Source organism: Hippocampus comes, unplaced genomic scaffold (assembly GCF_001891065.2).
Source record: "Hippocampus comes isolate QL1 unplaced genomic scaffold, H_comes_QL1_v1.1 scaffold214, whole genome shotgun sequence".
In the NCBI taxonomy this organism is placed as follows: Eukaryota; Metazoa; Chordata; class Actinopteri; order Syngnathiformes; family Syngnathidae; genus Hippocampus; species Hippocampus comes.
Window position 1 is genome coordinate 1,078,529 of NW_017804875.1, and position 20,288 is coordinate 1,098,816.

At 43.4% G+C, this 20,288-nt stretch overlaps 1 protein-coding gene across 3 annotated transcripts in view; it reads left to right on the forward strand.

Moving 5' to 3' along the window:
* The first annotated feature begins 324 nt into the window (after window positions 1–324).
* The window catches only part of sema5ba (sema domain, seven thrombospondin repeats (type 1 and type 1-like), transmembrane domain (TM) and short cytoplasmic domain, (semaphorin) 5Ba), a 61,444-nt gene continuing 41,480 nt past the window's right edge, over window positions 325–20,288 (forward strand). For all 3 annotated transcript variants that reach the window (XM_019880693.1, XM_019880703.1, XM_019880711.1), the window contains exons 1-4: window positions 325–552; window positions 11,290–11,505; window positions 15,610–15,709; window positions 15,812–15,857. In XM_019880693.1, coding sequence (XP_019736252.1) covers window positions 423–552; window positions 11,290–11,505; window positions 15,610–15,709; window positions 15,812–15,857 — 492 coding nt within the window. In that variant the 5' untranslated portion in view covers window positions 325–422. The remainder of the gene's footprint in view (window positions 553–11,289; window positions 11,506–15,609; window positions 15,710–15,811; window positions 15,858–20,288) is intronic.

A 20,288-nucleotide genomic window follows, 5' to 3' on the forward strand; every position in this document is an offset into this window, starting at 1 on the left:
TGGCTTGATGTTCACTTGCTACCCAGGAGGCTGCATTTACCCAATGTTATTTCCTCATCCCTGTTGTTTGTGTGTGCTCAGTGTCTTTTCTTTTTTCTTTTTCATCTCATCAAGTTCAACTTTTTATACGTCCGTGATTGATGTCCTACTCATTTGTTTCCCCCGGGGGATTTTTTTAATGTTTTTTTTTTTTTTTTTTTTTGGATGGGGCTTTTATGAACTCCATCGCTCAGCTCAAGTGGGTCTGGCGGCCTTTGTGTTGGGGGTTACGCAAGGGGGGGGGCGCCGACTATAAATCGCTCGCTGATCTTTGGAAGCTGCGTCCGAGCAGACTGGATTCCCGGAGGCTAACTGGCTAATGATTAGCCACCTCCTCCGGTGATTCTCGGAATCCCGTCGCCGTCCTTCCTTTATATGCCGACATGGATGACATTTTAGTCAAGTGGATGCTAGGTGAGGCTAGTGTGTTAGCGTTAGCGCAATGTATTAGCTTTAGCGCGACGGATGAGAAGATATTTGAAGCCGAGGACCAATTTGTTGCTGCTGGTGAGTGTTCGCGTGATTATTTTTCAGCGCGGATTAGCGGTTAGCGGCTCGAGCCTGCTTTCTAATCAGAGCAGGACCGGAGACTAATCAGGAGACCAGCAGCAATAAGTTCAGTTTGTCCACAGTTGAAAGACTTTTGTGTCCATGTTTCAGCTGGGCACGTTTTGAAAGGTGCTGACATGCTAGAGAATAAATAGCATATGTGACATGGAATTGACTAAAGTCTCATAATTTAAGTTGACGTCTGATATTGTTCTATACACCGTGATCATTTTCAGTTGACATTTTTAATGAACACACATGTACTGAACAAAAATAAAATCATGACTGTTGGTTAAAAAAATGCACAAATAAACTAAGAAACTAATTGAAAGCAATATTGCCACAAGTGAGCAATCAAAAATGACATTGAAATGCTTTATTTTTTTTTATTTTATTTTTTTTACTACACATGAATTCACTACAACATAGACAAAGATAATGCCATTCAAACCACCCAGAAAGTCTGGAAAAAAATGGCCTATCTTTCTCTCTACTGTAAAGTTAAACAAATATTCAATTGTAAAGTATAGTAAAACATATAGTAAGCATTAAGGAAAAAAAAAGTAATTTTATTCATTGTATGTATATATATATATATATATATATATTAGATGATTGATCCAAAATTTATTCTGCCATATATCAGAATCTCCATCACCCTAAAAAAAAAAAAAAAAAAATCCATATTGGTCCAGCCCTTATAAAGAGCTATTAAAAAATACAAACAGCGAACCATAACTGAGGTGTTTTGCTTTGGCTCTCACCATAGAGTACTCCACATGGATTGGATTGGATACATAAAGAGAGGTGTGCACATAAAAACGAGCATTTAAAGTGTATTTGGTCAGTTTGAACAAAAGCCAAACGCCTTTACAATAAGAGTTCTTTCCCACTTGTTTTATTGTCGCACTGAGGGTCAAATGACGGCTGTCTTAATTGTCCTTTTTTGATTTTCCCCTCGGTGCCATCAGAGGCGTTCCTACGCAGGAAGTCAATGAGGCGTCTGTCAAAATAAATCAGTGGACGTATCAAAAGAGGAAACAAGGACTCGCGTGAAAGAAAAGGACACCGTTGCCCCATGTGTTTTTGTTCTTCTCCTTTGCACATAATCAATCAGTTCCCTTTCATGCCTCTTCTCCATTTTTTCTTTCCTTTTTTTTCCCATTCCAGGGGAACAAAAGGTTTGATTTGGACCTCCTCCTCCTTGCAATATCCATTTTCATTACAAAGATGTTTGCCAGACACACACACACACACACAAAGAAAAAAAAATCAAAGGTAATTCGATGGCTCAAGGACAATCACGTAGAGGCTGTCTCAATGGATTTGAGATGCATCGTGACACCTTTTAGGGAATTTAACGCAACAATATTGACGAGTTGATTAAAAAAAATGCCATCATCTCAATGCAAAACATGTTACAGTGAGCACAATGAAAAATAGCGCTAGCATAAATGTATATACAAATATTTTTAGAAGAAATGGAACCCAAAAACTTCACAAATAATGAAAAAGAGGTGCGCAACTATTACACACACACACACACACACACACACACACACACACGCACACACAAATCTACTATCAGTAGAGAGAACTATGTGTGGCGCTGTTGCATTAGTAGTTCCACAGGGCTCAATTTTGAGGCCGCTGCTCTTCTCCTTATATTTTCTGCCCTTGCTTCTACTCCGAGAGTGCTTAGTTAGTGAGATTTCTGACCCGTTCAGGAAGAAAGATGGTTTCTCAGCAAAACCGTTTTCATCGTTTCAGAGACATTAAAACCTCGATGGCCTTGGAAGTTTTTAAATCCTAAAGGAAAGAAAACTGAAGTGACAGTGTTTGTTCCCAGATGCCCTTGTTGACAGTATGCAAAGTCAACATTTTTCAGTTGGATTGATTTTTAAATTGAATCAGCAAAGCTGTGCAGTTGTCAAGTCCATCTTTACCTTGGACAGCTGGCAAAGGTGAAGCCCTTTTCATGCACAAGACTACATAGAAACTGGAATCCACAGCACTATTACATCACAAATGGATTACTGTAATTCACTTTGTTTTGGAGTCAGCCAGTCCCCCGTAAACATCTCCAGTTGTCTCATGTTTTCAAAGTGCTCTATAAATAAAGTTGAGTTGAGCCAAGTTGTCCAGTTCATGTCTTCTTTTCTCCTTAACCCAAAAAGATGATTTGGCTCACAGGAGGCTGTTGAAATTCTTCTCCGATTGACGCCTCATGTCAGCATTAGCATTCAGCAGCCAACCGGATTACTGTCCCGCTCCAGAATGACCTCCTTTATTTTATCCAATGGCATTTCTATGCAGCATTAATCAGAAGGAGCTTTTAGGGCGGACATTTTTTTTTCCAACTTTCAATCTTATTTTCTCCCAGCCGCATTGTGTGACTGCTAATGAGATCTTAGGAGGAATCTTCCATTTCCTGCCAGGCTTGATGGCATTTACCATGAAGAACAGATTGTGATGACACTTGTCATTTCTTCTTGTTTTTGTTGTTTTTTTTTTGTCAGCGGGTAAAGTCGCTGGCGTGACGGGTAACCAGCCAATGTGTTGTGAGACCGCAAAGCAATTAAACGTGGCTCCAAGCTGTTTGGGTTTTCAAGATGACATCACATTGGATTTAATTACATATGAATCATAACCATAATCATTTTGATAGCAGATTAGCGACGTCAAGCTTCACGGTCTTGCTTTTGTTTCGTGCACCGTGGTTTCCTCATTAGGAGTTTATCAAATGGAGCAAACATTTCATGACATTGACTACATTTTGGCATTTAATGTGAGGAGGGTCCTCCAATTAATTAGACCAGCTACTTTGGCTAGCATCTCACTTATCGCTACATGTTTGAGCAATGAAAATATATCCACTTAAAGCTTCCAGTGGCGGGATTATCTCCCACCCAGTCATTCCTGGACTTTCCACATCGTGACAAGAGGCGCTAATCACCAGCTAGCTCACAAGCTAACAGGCTTGCAGGGGTCCTTTTGGCTGGTAGATGAACTACTTTGTACTTATGTAGACTAACGGGGATGGACTATTTTAGACTGAAAATTGGTCAGTTTTGGCCTAGAGGCAGACGAGGTCGGTAAATCCACGCTACGTGGACTCTGGGATTTTTGGTCCAGTAAGGAGGTTCAGTAGATGAGTTAGATGGTAGGCCCTTTCATGGACAGTGGTTACTACAGCGGACAGCTTATCATGTTATCAGGTTACAGGGTGCATGAAAGGGTCAAATAAAAAGACAGTGTAGGCAGTGTAGTTATTCTGGCACAGGTCAGAAGTACTCGAGATGCGGACTACAGTTTTGTTAGTCCAGCTGGTAGTTGACTCGAGTCCTTGTCCACTCAGGAGGTTTTATTACCAAGTTCCGCCGGTCAGAGAGTCCAGTTGGCAGCTTCGGCCTTGAGTGGTTGTGCTCTACTCAGGAGAGCCAGTCCAAACAGGAAGACTGTGTGATCTCTGGAAGTTTCCGGTTCACAGGTTCTCTAGATGTGGACTACATTTTGTCATAAAATACTGGGATAGTCCAGTCCAGTTAAATTTTCTGGACTCAGTATGGCACTATGAACTGTGAGTTCTGTTTAACTGTTAAGAAGCCAGGAGCAGTCACAGTCCAACTCGTGTGATTGTGGAGACGCTGCTTCATGAGGCCAAGAATGACAGACGGCCGTACGAACATCACAACCTTTTGGTCCGCTCTCATTTCACACCGCTACAACAAAATAAATCCATCTGCTAAATTGACTCACTTGTGTGTGTATGCGAGTGAACGTGTGAGTTTGTGTGTGTGCATGTAGCTGTGGTTGTGTCTGTTTGTGTACGTACGTGCTTGTGATAATGTGAGTGTCTGCGCGGATGTAGAAATGTAAACATCATTGCATTTGTGTGTGCGCGCGCGTGCGTAGTCGTCCGGCAAACTTTTAAGTTAAGTTTTAAGTTCTGCAGCCAATCCGATGGCCGCAGTGGAGTGATGAATTCCTGCTGCTAAAATCCAATAAAATGGATTAGTCCTGTTCAGCTCCCTGATCAGCTGTTTGTGTGCAAACGAGATCGATGGCGTGTCGGCGCCCCGCCGCGCTCTCCGTGTTCCAAGCCGTCGCCGGTGACACGTCGCTCGCATTAGCTGTCGCCGCGAGCATGAAAGCGGCGGCGGCGGCGGTGAAATGACAGCTCTCTGAATTGACCTGGCTGACTTTTGTTATCCTTACTGCAAAACTTGACAGGAGGGTGAGAGCCTAGAATGTATCATTTTTTGGGGGGGGGGCAGTATATGTTATTTTTTAGGGGTCAAGTATTGCGTTTTTGTTGTGCCAAAGTGAAAATTTGGTGATCATATATTGCATTCCTTTGACAAATTCTTCCAAACAAGTGTGGCCTGAACATAAGTCGGTCAGTAATGATTCAGTTTACATCAACGATGCAAACCAGCTTGTGGGTTTCGCACTTTCATTTTTGTCATGTTCCATGAAACAATGATACGTAAGCGTGAACTGCACTTCTTAAGCACCAAAGCCACTAATGTGCACAACGTGTGTGCACTTTACTGGCAAAATATACAATTTCCATTCAAAAATGGCAACTTCTTGGTGCCAATCAATAAATACGAAGCTCAGTGTGTGTCAGGTGGCCTTATGCAGTGTTCTTAATCTACTACCTCTGTTGTTTTGGGGAGGTTTTTTAAAATTTTTTAGCTGCGGTAAGCTTTCCCGCCGCCGTGTTTTATCTGAGTCAAGTCAATTTGCCGGCTGTCTTGTAAGGCTGCCCCATAAAATAAAACGTCGCACTCATCCTTCAGCAGTGATCTGCATGCCAACCACTTTGCGGCCTAATAGAAAATGTATAATGCGCCCTTGTCGGCGGCCAGGCTCATGAATACAAGCGCTCTCGCTGGCGCACGCTTCCAGGCCACTCGTAAACAGCCTGATGGAATCCACTCAGGTTTGTGCCCGTATTTACATAACTAATGTGGTATTCTTTCCTTAAAGATGGTTTATCAAATACGCTTGTCGCTCTAAAATTCTTGGATACTTGATGTGGAGTCGTTTAGGCAGGATCATCTTTCAATGACGAACTAACCACATCAAATATTGCATTAATGTGGAGGATTAGCCTGTTTGAGCCAAAAAAGGAGAGCCTTAAGGAGAATTTGTCCTTTTTACTTCGTGGGATGTCGATTTGACTGTCATCCACATAACAGTGAAAGGAAATACCACGCTTTCTTAAGGTGGAACCCAGAGGCAGAAAATAGACGGAAAACAGCAGGGGCCCCAAAATTGAACCCTGTGCATCACCATACGACACTGGGGCAAAGCGGGACTCCGAGTAACCCAAGTCTAACACAGAAAGTCCTGCCTGCCAAATAGGATCGAACCCCCTCCAGAGAGCTGAACCACGAAATGCCCACCTGGTCCTGCTAACGAGCAGACAGAATTCTGTGGTCCACCGTATCGAACGCTGCAGTCAGGTCCAACAAAACAAGACGCACATACTTTCCAGTGTCATTAGCCAGGAGGATGCCATTAAAAACTCACAAAAGGGCTGACTGTGTCCAGTACAGCATCTTAAAACCCGACGGCAAAACCTCCATGACGTTATTGTTACCCCCAAAAAGATTTCAACTGAGTGTGCGCCACTTTTTTTTCCAGAATTTTGGAAATAAAAGGCAGCTTGGAAATGTAAACGTTGAAAACGTGTGTTTGTGTAGCCATATCTTCAACGTGACCCGCTGAAGGAGTCGGCACGTCTGAACGCCGCGTGGCGTAAACACGTCCCGGCGGGGGAGCGACGACGTCTGGTAAGATAGCAGCTGATAACGGCTGATAACGGCAGATAGCCATAACTCCATCATGGCCGCCCCCGACGTGGGGCATGTGAGGAATCCAACACACACAAACAAGCGCACACACGTGTGTGTGTGGAGGGGGTCCTCACACTCATTTGTACCTGCCAGTTGGGGGTAGGCAACAGGTTGGGGGTGTGACCTCAATCAGACCGGCGCTCAGAGAGCCAGAACGCGTCACTCGGACGCAACGTTCTTTTCTAAACGACGGGTCAAATGTGCCACGTGTGTGTACGGGCATGAGAGAGAATGTGAGTGTGTGGTTGTGTGTGTGTGTGTGTGTGTGTGTGTGTGTGTGTGTGTGTGTGTGTGTGTGTGTGTGCTGTGTGGAATTTTGAGAGTATTCTAAGCGGGTGTTAATGTGAGTGTCTGAGTGTGTGCGTGTACTACGTTGGTTGTGCGCGCATACTACGTGTGTGTTATCGGGCATGTTGCTTATTGTGCCAAACATTCTTCTTTGCACTGCTGCGTTGAAACCTGCGGGCACCCTCATCAAATCAACACGTGTTTGTTCAACTGCAAAGGGGGCGGGCGGCAGAGACGGCGAGCAACACTCAGATGGATATCGTGCATAATTAGAAGCATGTATTGAAGCAAACCATATTCACTTGTGAACATCCTCGAGCTTCATGCTAGCGCACAATACATAAGGCCGTAGACATGCTAGTGAAACGAACATCATTGCTGTGGTATTTAGAGGCCTTTGAATAGCTTGTATAGATATGACTACAAACGATAGCGACACATGTTGATAGAGGATACAACAAAACTCAAAGGCATACCTTCGCTACCGCTTAGTTGCGACAATCTTCTCTTATTGTCTGTATACATTATATGGCCCGCTGATGGTTAAGGCACATGCACCAGACACAACCGATTGGATGACTACATTAAAACATGATTCTTCAAAGGTTTAATTCTTTGCATTGTTTTAATTGTGTTATTACACTGTCATTACTATGTTTTTATAAAGTACAAAACTTTAGAGGACTATTTTGCCTATTAAAATGTTAATTACCTTTTTTTGTTGGTGTTTTGGGAGCGCATCATTTGATTTTGAGTGTAAGTAAGTAGCGAGGCCTCTGTCTCCATAAAGGTGGACCGTTAGCCACGATTCAATCAATCCAGCCCATTGATTCGGCGACGATATCTCCCCCCGTTTATGGTGCTCATTTTAGCGCTTAACTTTTTGGGCCAAAGAGCGCGGCTGTAAAGATCGCCCGGCCGTGACTTTACACGAAAGAAAAACACCCGCGCTGGCTTTTAATTGTCGGCCGTTAAAATTAACGCCGCGTGACATTTTACGGCCGCTCTCCTGTCTGCCGATATTCTGCATTTCGATGCAGGAGAAGTGGCCATGATGACCCCTGACCTAATTCTTAATTCTATTGAGAGTCTCTTTATGGGGGACGTGGGAGTGAGCGTTGATTTAAGGGCATAGCACTTGGGGCCAATACTGCTGTTCCCTGCACCCCAAATATCATTTGGTGTACTTTCATGCGGACCATCTTGCATTTATGTGGTAAAATACAACCTTTTGTGATCAAGATTGTAATTTTGTGCACAAATATTGAACTTGAACCCTTGGCCTGATTCTTGATTCCATTCGTCACACCGAGAGTTCCCGTTAGGTGCGCCGGTGCTTTAATTGCCACGACGGGGGTGCACCAGGGGGGCGTAGGAGTCAGCATTGATGTGAGAGCATGAAAGATCAACGCAAATGTCAGGCTGCCGCTTTCCCCTCAGGGGAGGGCGGCCCAACTCCGAGCCAGAATGAAGAAAATGTTTCCATTTTTTTGCCGGTGTTTAGGCGCACGAGGCCACTGAACAAGTGTCAGCAATCTTTTGTCATTCCATCCATTTTTCTCCGTTTGCCATTTTTATGGCATTTTGATGCTAAAATACAACCCCCTGTCCATCACAATTGTATTTTCCCGCATGAATAAGGCACAAATTATTTTTGGTCATAACATGTTGACGTTTTCAAACCAAATTTATGCCTTTTTTTCTCTCTCTCGGTAGTACAACTATTGTCTTGTAAAAATTATGACTGTGGTTAAGTTCTGACTTTTTCCTCTGACGTTTTGTCATGCAATTACCACATTTTTCATAAAACTAGGATTTTTTTTTTTTTTTTTTAAACAGACTCTTTTTCTACTCAAAATGAAAACTTCTGTTCATAACTATTACAATAACTACCGGGTACATAACTATTTTCCAGTAAAATTAAAATTCCCTCAGTATGTTTTTTCCTCCAGATTAATTTTTTTTTCTCTGAAAACTGTGTGAATATTCTTTTAAAATTGTAAAAAAAAAAAAAAAACAACTTTCATAACATTACTACTTTTTCTTGAAATTATGCCTCTTTTTCTCTCAATATTTTAAGTTCTGTTGTAACAATTATTACTTTTGGTCATAAATTTACCACCTTGCTCAAAATTACATCTGTACAGTTTTTCTGCCTCGAATTTTATAAAAACTTTTTTTTCCTACTAAAACAACACATTTCTTGTAAATTTGTGAGTTATTGTCTGCCTTTTTCCTGTTAATATTATTAATTTTTTTCCCCTTAATTTTATGACTTTTATCACAAAGGTCCAACTCTTTCTTCCTCCTAAAAATGACAACTCTATTTGCAGCACAGCAACATTTTTCCATAGGCACGTATTTCAATTCAAAACGAAACCACAAGTGTCTTTTTTTTTTTTTGGGTGGTGGGGGCGGGGTTCACAAAAATGTGAGCAGTGAACATCTTCAGCTTCCGTAACTCATCAGGCCTGCCACCATCCGAGCAGATTGCGGAGTGCTCGCCTGCACTCGACCTGGATGGCGACGCTCGCTGCCGCGTTGCCATGGTAACGGGCTGGCAGCCACTGTGAGAGGCTGCGCTCTTCTGATTTAAAGGCTGCCATCTGGACTCAGATTGATTTTTCTTAAAATAAAAAGGACAACAAATCAGCTCGTTACCTTGACGATGTAAAAGTGCTTCAAAGCAACAAGCGGCCTGGACCTCATTTTTAGCTCGTTTAGCTGTTTAATAATAAGTGTTTATTCTTGTCTCAGACCAAAATGTCGTAGGGTCATTTTGGATATTTCCGGGATATTTGGGGGATGATGTTAAATTGTGATCCGATTGTGTTTTCAGCATTGTAAATTTGATAAATTGCAGAGAAACAAAAAAAACTGTTCAAATCTCAGTTTATAAAATTCAGCCCAACGAAGCCAGTTTCACTTAGCAACGTGAACTTTGGTGGGCATGTTTATAGAAGTAGACCCACCAAAAAGCCGTGCATAAAAACACAACGTTTTGATTTGAAGTGGCCATTTTTAGGTTGGTTTGGGAAATTTTCTGGGGTCCTCAAAATATTTTTGAAAATTCAACCCCGGATGCCAGTTTCACTCAGCAGCAGGCAATTTGGTGGGAATCTATCATCAGTAAACGCAAAAAATGCCTGTAGAAGCAATGTCTAAAAATTGCCAGGCATTTTTGAGACGTTTCCTTTGTCCTTCAAAATTTGGGAACATTTGGTCCCCGGAACTATATTCACTTTCCAACATAAAATTTGGTAGGCGCAGCAAAAATGATCCAGAAGCCATGCCTAAAAACACACAGTAAGTTGGCTATTTTGGTTTAAAGTGGCCCCATTTGGGAGATTTTCAGGGGTCTTTCCAAAAAAAAAAAAAAAAACAAAACAAAACAATAATTCAGCCTCTAAATTGAGTTTCACTTGGCAGGGTTGAATTTGGTACACGTCTATAATGAGTAGACCCACAAAAAGGTCTCAAGAAGCCATGCCTAAAAATTCACAGGAAGTCTGGCATTCTTGTTTGAAGGGGTCCTTTCCTGGTCACGTTAGCCATTTCCAGGAGTCCTTAAAACACAAACCACTCCTCCATGTTTTGTCTGATTGCTCCTAAATTTGAAGCACATTTTAAATTTGTGAGACTAAACTGTGAAGATTTTCTTTGTTATGATTGCATGTGGGCGTAGCTTGGAGATCAAGTTTGAAGACTGTTCCCTGAATGCCTCCCTGACAAGCACGCCGGTCTTGAAGTAGAGCAGCAGGAGCAATAATGAGAAACGTTTATTGATTTTTAAACGCAACCTTTTCGGGGGAGGGGGTTGCTCCATTTACGGCTCGACTGCGCTAATAATTTTTTTTTTTATTGACGGATGCATTAGTGATGAAAATTCCACTGGGAGCAGTTGCTTGTTCAACTTTTCAGCGGCTTTGAAACATTTTGCTGAGGGAAGATCGCGTGTTTGCCGTCACTTTTTTTTTTTTTTTTGGCTCATCAATTCGGCAGGCTGGATTTTATTGCAGACTACCATGTTGTTATTTTTTATCATTTTTATTGTCTTTTCACAAAGGCGACTTGATTGCCTTTCAGGGACATTTAATTGCTTTTATTCAGGTAACTACATCACCTGTGATTATCATTATTATTATGAAAAAACAAACTCTGCAAATAAATGAGCCTTTTGCATGTTTCTCATAGAATTTTTGTGTTGTTTTGTTATTAAAATAAGCAGATTTTTTGGGGGCCTTTAATTCATGTATTATAGCGGTAATTCAATTCTGTCAAATAAAATCACCCTTGTGGGAGACTTAAATTATTTGTATTTATTTATTTGTCACATTTTTAAATTTGCAACATTTTAAATATTATTTTATGCACCAAACCTACCAAAAAGTTTGTTTCTGCCTCTTTCCGTACCAGCAGTAAGTCACAGGTTGGTTTCCACAAAAACGCCGGTTTCTGACCAAAAAGTGGAGGAAAAAAAATACTTTTTTTTTTTTTTGTCAAACATGTCAAGCAGAACAGTGGCTTTGGTGCTAATCTATCTCAGTTCACTTGGCGGTTAAAGGAGCGGTCGTCACCATGACAACGTCCATGGCCGGCCTCCTCCTGCTGAGGCTCCTCCTCCTCCACATCGCCCCGCTGACGTTGAAGGCGGCGATGGCTCATCCCAACGCTTCGTCTGCGTTCCCGACCGTGTCGCTTTTCCAACCACTCACTCAGCCCGAGTGCGCCAAGAAAGAACATCCCAAAGTATCCACACAAGGTTAGACGCCCGTTTTTCGCTGTCCTTAGCGGTGTGAGCATGTTAGCGAACAAAAGGCGAAATCGATGTGGTTTTATATGACATCTGAAGACATGTGAGCGCCGCCTAGAAGCATGTTGCGTATTCTCTTTAGAAGGAAGAGAACCAACGGTTGTGTTTGGCCCATCAGCACAAGGTTAGCGATCGGCCCGTCATGTCGATTCTTTTGCGTCGGTTCTCTATTTGGCATCGTTACAGTGCGCCGAGAAGCACGGCTTTCAATTGTTTGTCTCGCTTCTTGCCCCCCCAAAAAACAAAACCAAACCAAAAACTAGCTGCAAGTGAAATACAAAAGCCAGAGGAGCTGCATTGAATATCCCGCGATAACTTGAAAAATCCAATCAGGAGGGCGCCGCCTAGAAAGCCGCCCTTTGACACAGCCGTCCCTCGTGTCTTGGGTTGAATGTAATTAAAAAGCAACAAAGTTCCTGGTCTGCCAAAGTACACTTATGCTTGAACATTTGAAGGTAGAAAAATCCAATTGGTCGAGCGCCACCTTTGATACCAGCCGTCCTAAATGTCTCGGATTGAATATTGTCACTACAGAATCAAGGTCTCTGTGAAAGAACACCATTTTTTTTCCAAGTCAGAAAATCCACGGAATACTTTCATCAGTAGAGCGCTGCCTTGAAGAGGTACATTTTTTTTTTTCAATGGCTACCGCAAATGTCCGGGTTCAAATGTCATTATAAATCACCGGAGTTCTTGCTAAAAAACAAACAAACAGAAGAACACTAAGCCCTTAAACGTTTGAAGACTTGAACATTCCAGCTGCTCGAGCGAGTGCCGCTGAGAAGGAGACGAAATTGAATTGAAGTGATTCAAGTGAATGCGGCGCCTGTGATCGATCGGTGTTTTGTTGTTTGCTTTTTTTTGGGAGCGTGGCCTCGCTCACCTGCACCACAAAGCCTGAATGGTGACCGGATTAAAACCCAACAATGGCTAATGCTAACGGTTGGGGCGAAACATGCCGGACAAAAGAGGATGGATTTGAATCAGAGTGGTGGTCGAGCGTCGCCGGGAAATGCGCCAGTAGCACTTCAAAAGCGCTATCTCAGAATTCCCTGGCAGTATCAATTCATATTGCTCTGACATAGAACGTGAATCACTTCATACATTTCCAGTACTTGGAATACGCTAGGTTTGTAAACGGTGTTTTTCAATCGCCGCGGTACGCTAATCCTCAAATGGTTCCAACATTCCCGTTGAAAGAGTGCCCCGTCGAACAAGCTAACTTGGCTCCCGAAAATGTCATATGTTGTCAGTCAGGAAAGTGTAGAGTTCTTGTTTGACCAACGCCCACGTTTTGAACACCGGAACGATTAGCGCACCGCTTAGAACCTTGCTCTAACATGATCGCGCCACTCGCCATTTCAAGTGCTTGGAAGAAATGTATTTACAATGTATGAAGCAAAAGAGTTCTTGCGCTGACAAAGAACACCCTTCCACGAAAAATGCCAATTTCTAGAGCGCTGCCTAGAAACCCGTATGGATAGAATCATATCTACTCGCTATCTCAGATCTCTTGAAGACCAAATCAACCGGGTTCTTGTTCCGATCAAACATGTCCTCGATAGTTTCAAGGTCATTCCCAAAATGAGCGTCAACTCTGAATTTTGTCCGAAAGGCCATCTTTTGGTCATGATTCTAGGCGAAACCCGGTCTTATTTTTATTTTTTTTAATTCCATGTTTCTACGTGGTCAGTCGACTGTTAGCTCTCCAAAAAAGCGTCTGTCTTTTGTCAAGGTTCCGACGCAGCACTCCAGCAAATGGAACTTTCACTCCTGCCGTGATAGTCGGAAAACTCGTAACACTGTGCCAACATTGACGCCGATGCTGCAGCCGCCTTGAAATGGGCTAGCGGACTTTGTATTGTACTCGTGTTCCTAGTCAGCCCCTCCATTAAAATTTACTTTTCAAGTGATTTGCTGTATCTATTTTTTTTTTGTGACTCTCAGGGCGCTGCTTTTGCAGCTCGCAAGTTTGTTAGTGAGTAGATAATCTTCACACCTTTTTCTTTTCCCCACCGCATGCAACAATATCCGTAAAGATGAAGAGGATCTTCCCCGCGGGATGGAAAGGGAGACGGTAGCGTTCGCTTTAACGTCACCTTTGGCGGAGAAGTAATCCGTTGAATAACCGCGCACGTCGTCACGCTCCGCTTTCCCACCAAATCACAGCAAACTCCCGGGAGAATTGCGCAGAAACAAAGCCGCTCGTATTTATTTGGCCTCTCTTTCTCCATTTACGCACACTCCCGCCTGCCGCTTGACTCTTTATTAATCTAATTTGCACTCTGCTCTCCGTCTCGTCTCTGTGCCGCGAATGCAACACATTGCATCAACTTGTGAACCGAGCGCTCGGGTAATAAAATCTTAAGGGGGGGGTCGGGGAAGGGGCGGGAGGGGAAAGACAACGACAACAACAGGGTACAACGCGGCGTTCTTCCGTCTTCAGTCTTGATTACCGAGGCGGCCCTAATTGGAGCTGCCGCGCAAGCGTTTGCGGCCCATCAATCATCGAGCTGGAAAGGCCGCGACGGGACTGCCGGTTTGAAAGTTAGAAAGGTGATGCGAGCGAAGGCGGCTTGAGACTGAATTGGAAAGAATGACTTGTTGATACCGCCCTTAAAAACTCCCTCATCGACGGCTATCGACGCCGCCGAAGCTAATCCTGCCCTTCAATCAAAGTCAACTTTTCCTTTTTTTTTTTTTTTTTTGCTGCCCTTCAATCAAAGTCAACTTTTTTTTTTTTTTTTTTTTTCATATCCGAGTGAGTAGGCGCCGCCACGGAGGAGCTCTTTTTATTTCTTGGCCGCTTTGAACAATCCCAAAGTCTTTAAAGCTGGCGAGTCGGGAAAGGAAATCAATCCCATAAAGCCTGGCTTCCGTTGCGACTCTCTGAATTAGCATGCTAAGGCTAATGTGAGAGAAAAGACAAATGTTTGGATTGTTATCACTCCGGAGCGACGTGACTTGTGTCGTTACAAGTTTGGAGATCACTTGTTTTGTCGAGTGCCAAATAGGGTCTCTAAAAAAAATTGTTGGGCTCTTCCTCTCACAGGCCGCTGGATTTTGAGCGGTTGTCAGTGGCTTTGAAATTTGCCATCTACATATTTGATGTTTTATGGTTGGGACAGACGTTTAATTAGAAATTTGCCTTACTCTTACTGGCCTTGCGGTTGTTGATGGGACTTTTGTTGTGAAAATCTACCATTTACAAACTGGCTGCTTGTCATTTTGATTTTGGAAATCACAGTAAGATCAGGTGCATATGATGTACAGGTATATATATTGCTTGTGACTTTCATCGTGAAAGCCATAATGTTGGAACTAATAGTTGTGTGGTTGCGCTTCAATTTTATTGTGAAAGTCAGCCCGCGTGTGATTCTTTCAAGATTTTTATTGTGAAAGTCATCGTATACAAGCTGGGTGTTTTTAACATTTATTCCATTTTGAAATAAAGCTGTAACATTACGAGTGAAGTTCTGAGAATGTGTTCTCGATGAACACCGATATAGTTTGTTTTTTTTTTTGTCCGCGCCACACAAAACATGGCAGCAAAATAAAAACTCCAAATAATGATCGGGACCTGGCAGATAAACGGTGAGGGAAGGGGGACGCGGAGGGTGGGGGCCTTACCGTCCCAGCTGTGCGCCGCTTATGAGGGGATTGAACAGGCGGCGCGTATAAAAAAAGCTTGTAAGCGGGAGGATAAACGCCAATCATCCTCACCGTAGGAATTCTCACCAGACGGATGTTTACTCTCTCTTAACGGAGAACATGAAGGGGGCGAGGCCCAGTAATGCTTCCTGATTGGAGATTAAATATTGTACACAGTCATTATTTTAGCTCACTGCTTTATTTGTCTGATGCTACGCGATGCTAATTTCTCTAATGCGAAAATGAGCTAAGGCTTATTTCCAACCCATTGCTTAATGCTATTCTCCCTCTAAGGCTAAATTGTTTTAGGCTCTTCTTTCTCATGCGAAAATATGAGCCGTCATGCTTTGCTATGCTAGGCTATGCTAAGCTATGCTTATAATACTTTTCTCTCCCCCTCAGCGCTTGGTCCGTGGATGTCCACGTTCTCCTGGGCTGGCGTGCGGGATTTCTCTCAGCTGACGCTCGACCTCGCCAGGAATGAACTCATTGTGGGCGCCAGGTGCGACACACACACACACACACACACACACACACACACACACACACACACACTTATACAAGTACACACACAGAGGCGCTCATATTCTTCCCCCCCTCGCAGGAACTTCCTGTTCAGACTTGACCTCAGCAACATGTCTTTGATCCAGGTAAGACCATCTTCTTTCTCCTTGCCTTAAACTTGTCCCATGTTATGACTGTGTTGTTGTTGATCTTGTAATTTTATTTTGAAAGTCACAAAATGATAGATGGTGATGTCAGTTAGTGTAGTAGGGTCGCCTGTGGGTCTTTTATTGTGAAAGGAAACATGTATGGAAACAAGACGTATGTCATATGGTGTCGTCCATAATAAAAGCCCAGGAGCAACCAAGAAACATGCCGCTTGCACACGCTAACTTTCACTATAAAAGTCCCAGAGTAACATTTTGTGTGCTGTCAGGTTTGTGGAGCTTTTACTTTTTAAAAGTGACTGAGAGGTCAGACGTCAATCAGATATTTTTAGAAACAATTTCCTGCTCGGTAGCGACACAAAGATGGCGGTGCCAGGGCCACATTATTGCTTTTTAGATGCAGTTGTGCATGTGCGTGTGCATGTGTGTGTGCGCGTGCGTGTGTGTGTGTGAGACGAACAAGACATTTGCATTCATTAGAGACATTCCAGAACAATCCAGCGCAACACCCGAAGCGCTACCCAGACACGGAAGGCCACAGGTTATTGTGCTGTTGATGATGATTTTGGGTTTGTGGGGAAGCCTATGAAGCAGTGGGGTGGGGCGGGGTCGTAGGGCGGCGTGCAGGTTACTAAGCCGAGGCCCGTGGGAGCTCACCTGTCTGCTACCAGCATTAGCGAGCAGGCAAGCAGAGACGCTGACTGCACAGCCAATCACTGCGACAAATAAAACGCACACAGGAGATACACACATACAGTTACTTGTTTGATTTATCAAAATAAAATCGAGAGAGTACCTCGACGTTTTTGCTGCACTTTTATTGTGAAAGTCTATCATGAATGAGTTGGACGCAGTGTGTGGGCTCATGGACTTTTATACGTCAGCTGAACTGCTTATTATCAATAGCAGTTAGTCTATTTACAGTCTTGACCTAAAAATGTTCGAATGAGACCCTTTTATTTTGAAACTCTGCAGCTGCAAGCCTTGGAATGAACACAAAAGTGATTCACTGTTGTATTATGATTTTTTTTTTCCCCATTACAGCAATTTTGAATATTATGAACAGACTCAGTAATATACAGCCATCCAGAAAAGGATACATAGCTCTGCTCCCACTCAGACTTTCCCCGGGCGGCCCACGCCATCATTTTTCTGCTTCCTTCTGTTTTGTTTTTTTTTTTCTCAAACTCCTTTCTGTGCTGCCGCGTGGGATGCGGGCCGGCGCCGCATTTAGTACCGGGTCTGATGCCTGATTGCCGCCCACTCGCGCTGTCCCACCTGCGCCCGCTGACAGAGCGCCCACTCGGGGGTCCCTCTCGCAAACACCCCCACTCGTCCCCCGTCACCGCTGTAGAACAGCAGGCGGAAGGTGGTGGGAGGTGTGTGTGTGTGTGTGTGTGTGTGTGGGATGGAGGCTAAAAAAAAATCTCAAGTGTCTGACGGGAGCAAAAGAGGAAAATGAGCTTTTATGCATTTCTCATTATTTGCATCTAATCTCAAAGTGTCTGACGGGAGCAAAAGAGGAAAATGAGCTTTTATGCATTTCTCATTATTTGCATCTTTGCATAAGCGCTCACATTCATAACCTCGCGGGAAGTCATAACAATCAAAAAAAAAAAAAAGCACAATAATAACAACATCTGTTCATCATATTGGATATTATTACTGTGTCGATTTGGTTCCCAGTAGCGCACAAGCAGCGATAACATCGTCACAAACACCTTTTATTCAAGGCGGTGTTTTATGTCATTCATCACAATTAAGGCAGGTAGGAAGGAAGGCAAAAGGAAGAAGGAAGAGGAGAAAGGAAGGCAGAAAAAGAAGAAAGGATGTATGGAAGGGAAGGTGGGAGGGAGGCAAGAGATGGCCAAAAAAGGAAGGAAGGGATGATGTAAAAGGAAGAAAGTTGAAACCTACGCTTGCTACAGATTGGCTATAACCGGCTTTGAAACCCTAATCCTGCCTTGATACCTTATTTTGGCATCCGTGCCCTTTCCTGATATGACTATGAAATAAAACAAGTTCATCTGGGAAGCGTTTATCGGCGGTGAACGTGTAAAGTCAATGTAAGGCGTTGACTTTCTTTTGGCCCGACTGGTAGAATCTAAAATATTTGTTGTGTTTCTTGCTTTTTTAGCGAACCTGCCTGTGCTTGCTTTTGAAGTGGCTCATCTGTGATCTGCTTGTGTTTGTTTGTGGCGTCTGGAGAGTGAGCATCTGTCAGATAATCCCAGCGCGGATAATAAAAAGAAAAAGAAAAAGGCGGCTGGAATGTCAACACGGTGGCGATTCCGTATCTGGAGCTCATCTTGTTTGACATCATGACACCGGCTCTTGCAGCAACAGTCCCAAACTCACTGAATCCCTCAGATGATAGCCGGGATGATAATTTGACACGTTTGTGGTGTTTTGCGTTTGTTTGTCTCACAACCATGCTGTCGGTGCAGTCTCGAGCTTGGACGGGTGTTTGCCCGTTTACGGTCCTATTGAAAATTTTTGCTCTGGAATGACCTACCTAAACCCCCAAACCCAATTCCTAGATTAAACCCGTCCTTAACTCTACCCCTAATCTGAACCCTATGCTCAAAGTTGACCTCTACACGACACCCAACCTTGAACATAAATCCTATGAGTCAGAACCATACCTGAGTTAGGATTTGGGTTAGGACTTAAGAATTTAGACCTTAGAATTATCCATCTATCCATCCATCCATTTTCCATCCATGAAATAATTCTGCATGGAAAAACTCACAGCTGTGTGGACAGCCTTTGGCTCTCAGCGTGTTTCATCGCAACCTCTCGGTCTGGAAACAGGAAGTGGTCCTCGCTCAAACGTCCTCAGCCGCAGGAGATCTTTGAGACCGTTGCAAAACACTGTTGGGAAAATAAATGCCGCTGTTGTTTTAGCTGCTGTGTCTGGGCTCCGAACTCCCTCTGGGCCTGAGGTGGAGGTCTTAAAGTCTTTCCATCAGATCTTTATTTGAGGTCTTATACGCAAAGTGTGTTCTTGAGGTCTTTGCTGAGTTTTTGGGAGGTAGCTTCAGATATTTCTTAAAGGCCTCCTCCTCTAGATCTTACCTGTTAAAACATTTCTAGGTCTTTGCTGAGTTTTTGGCAGGTAGCTTCAGATGTTTCTTGAGGACCTCCTCCTCTAGATCTTACCTGTTAAAACATTTCTCAAAGTCAGTGACTGCGGCTTTTTCCTGAAGGTGTTTCCCTGAGAAGTTTCCATTGGGTCTTTGTTTGAGGTCTTTCCTGGAGGTCTACTCTTGAGGTCTTTCCTGAAAGTCTTTCCATGACATCTCTCTGTCAGGTCTTTCCTTGTTCTTTGTTTGTGGTCTTTCATTGAAGTATTTGCTTGATATTTTCTGTCAAGCCTTTTCTAGAAGTCTCTTTATGTCTCACCCATCAGGTGTTTGTTGAGCAGAAGGGCCTGTTCTCAGGTGGTCTTGACACTTTCTCGAAAGTCTTTGCTTAAGGTTTGCCCCACAGGCTTTAACCTCCCGATCTGGTGTTTGCCAAGTTCTTTCGCTTAAGTCTCTCCATCAAGTCTTCCTTCTGAGACATCCTCAGGATCTTCGCGTTGAAAACATTCCTCAAGGTTTCTGCTTCAAGTCATTTCCTGTGGTCTCTTCCTGAGGCATTTCTTTGAGGCTTTCCTTTAGGTCTTTGCTGTAGGTCTTTCCCAGAATTGCTTCTTTGGTTCTTTTGCTTCTGGTTTTCCTTGAGGTCTTTGCTGAAGATCTGACCTTCAGTTGTTTGCATAAAGGTTTTCCTTGAAGTCTCTCCACGGGGGTCATTGCTTGAGATCTTTTCTCGAGGTTGTCCTTGACCTTTCCCTTTGTAAGAATCATCGCGATGCTTTAGCGTGATCGTTTCCTGAGGTCCACCATGAAGTCTTTCCCGAAAGCCTGTCCATTGGGCTCATTTCTTGAAGTCTTTGAATCAAACCTTTCCATCGGGTCTTTACTTGAGTTCATTTCTTTCGGACGTCCTCTGTCTTTAATAACACTTTCCTCAAGGTGGTTTTCTAAAATCCTTTCTTCGAGATCTCGCTTTGAGATCTTTCCCCAAAGACCTCCTGTCGAGTTGTATCCTAGTGCACAAGGACACGCGACTGCGGTCAGTCAGTCAGTCGTGAAGTCCGAAAGAGGTTTAGCGGGGGAAGAGAGAAACAAGGACTTGTAAGCTGGAAGCCGAGTGTCTCTCCTGGCTTGGCAGTTGATTTCTTTCGCAACCTCGCGCCTCAATTTGTCGGTAGATTTAATTATTGATACGTCCTCTCGGGGAAGAGTAGAATGTCATGTATAATGTGAGTGGTGTACATTAGCGCCGAAATGATCCCCCCCCCCCCCCCCCCCCCCCCCCCCCAAAAAAAAGGTTTTTTTTTTTTTGCACACTTTTAAAAAA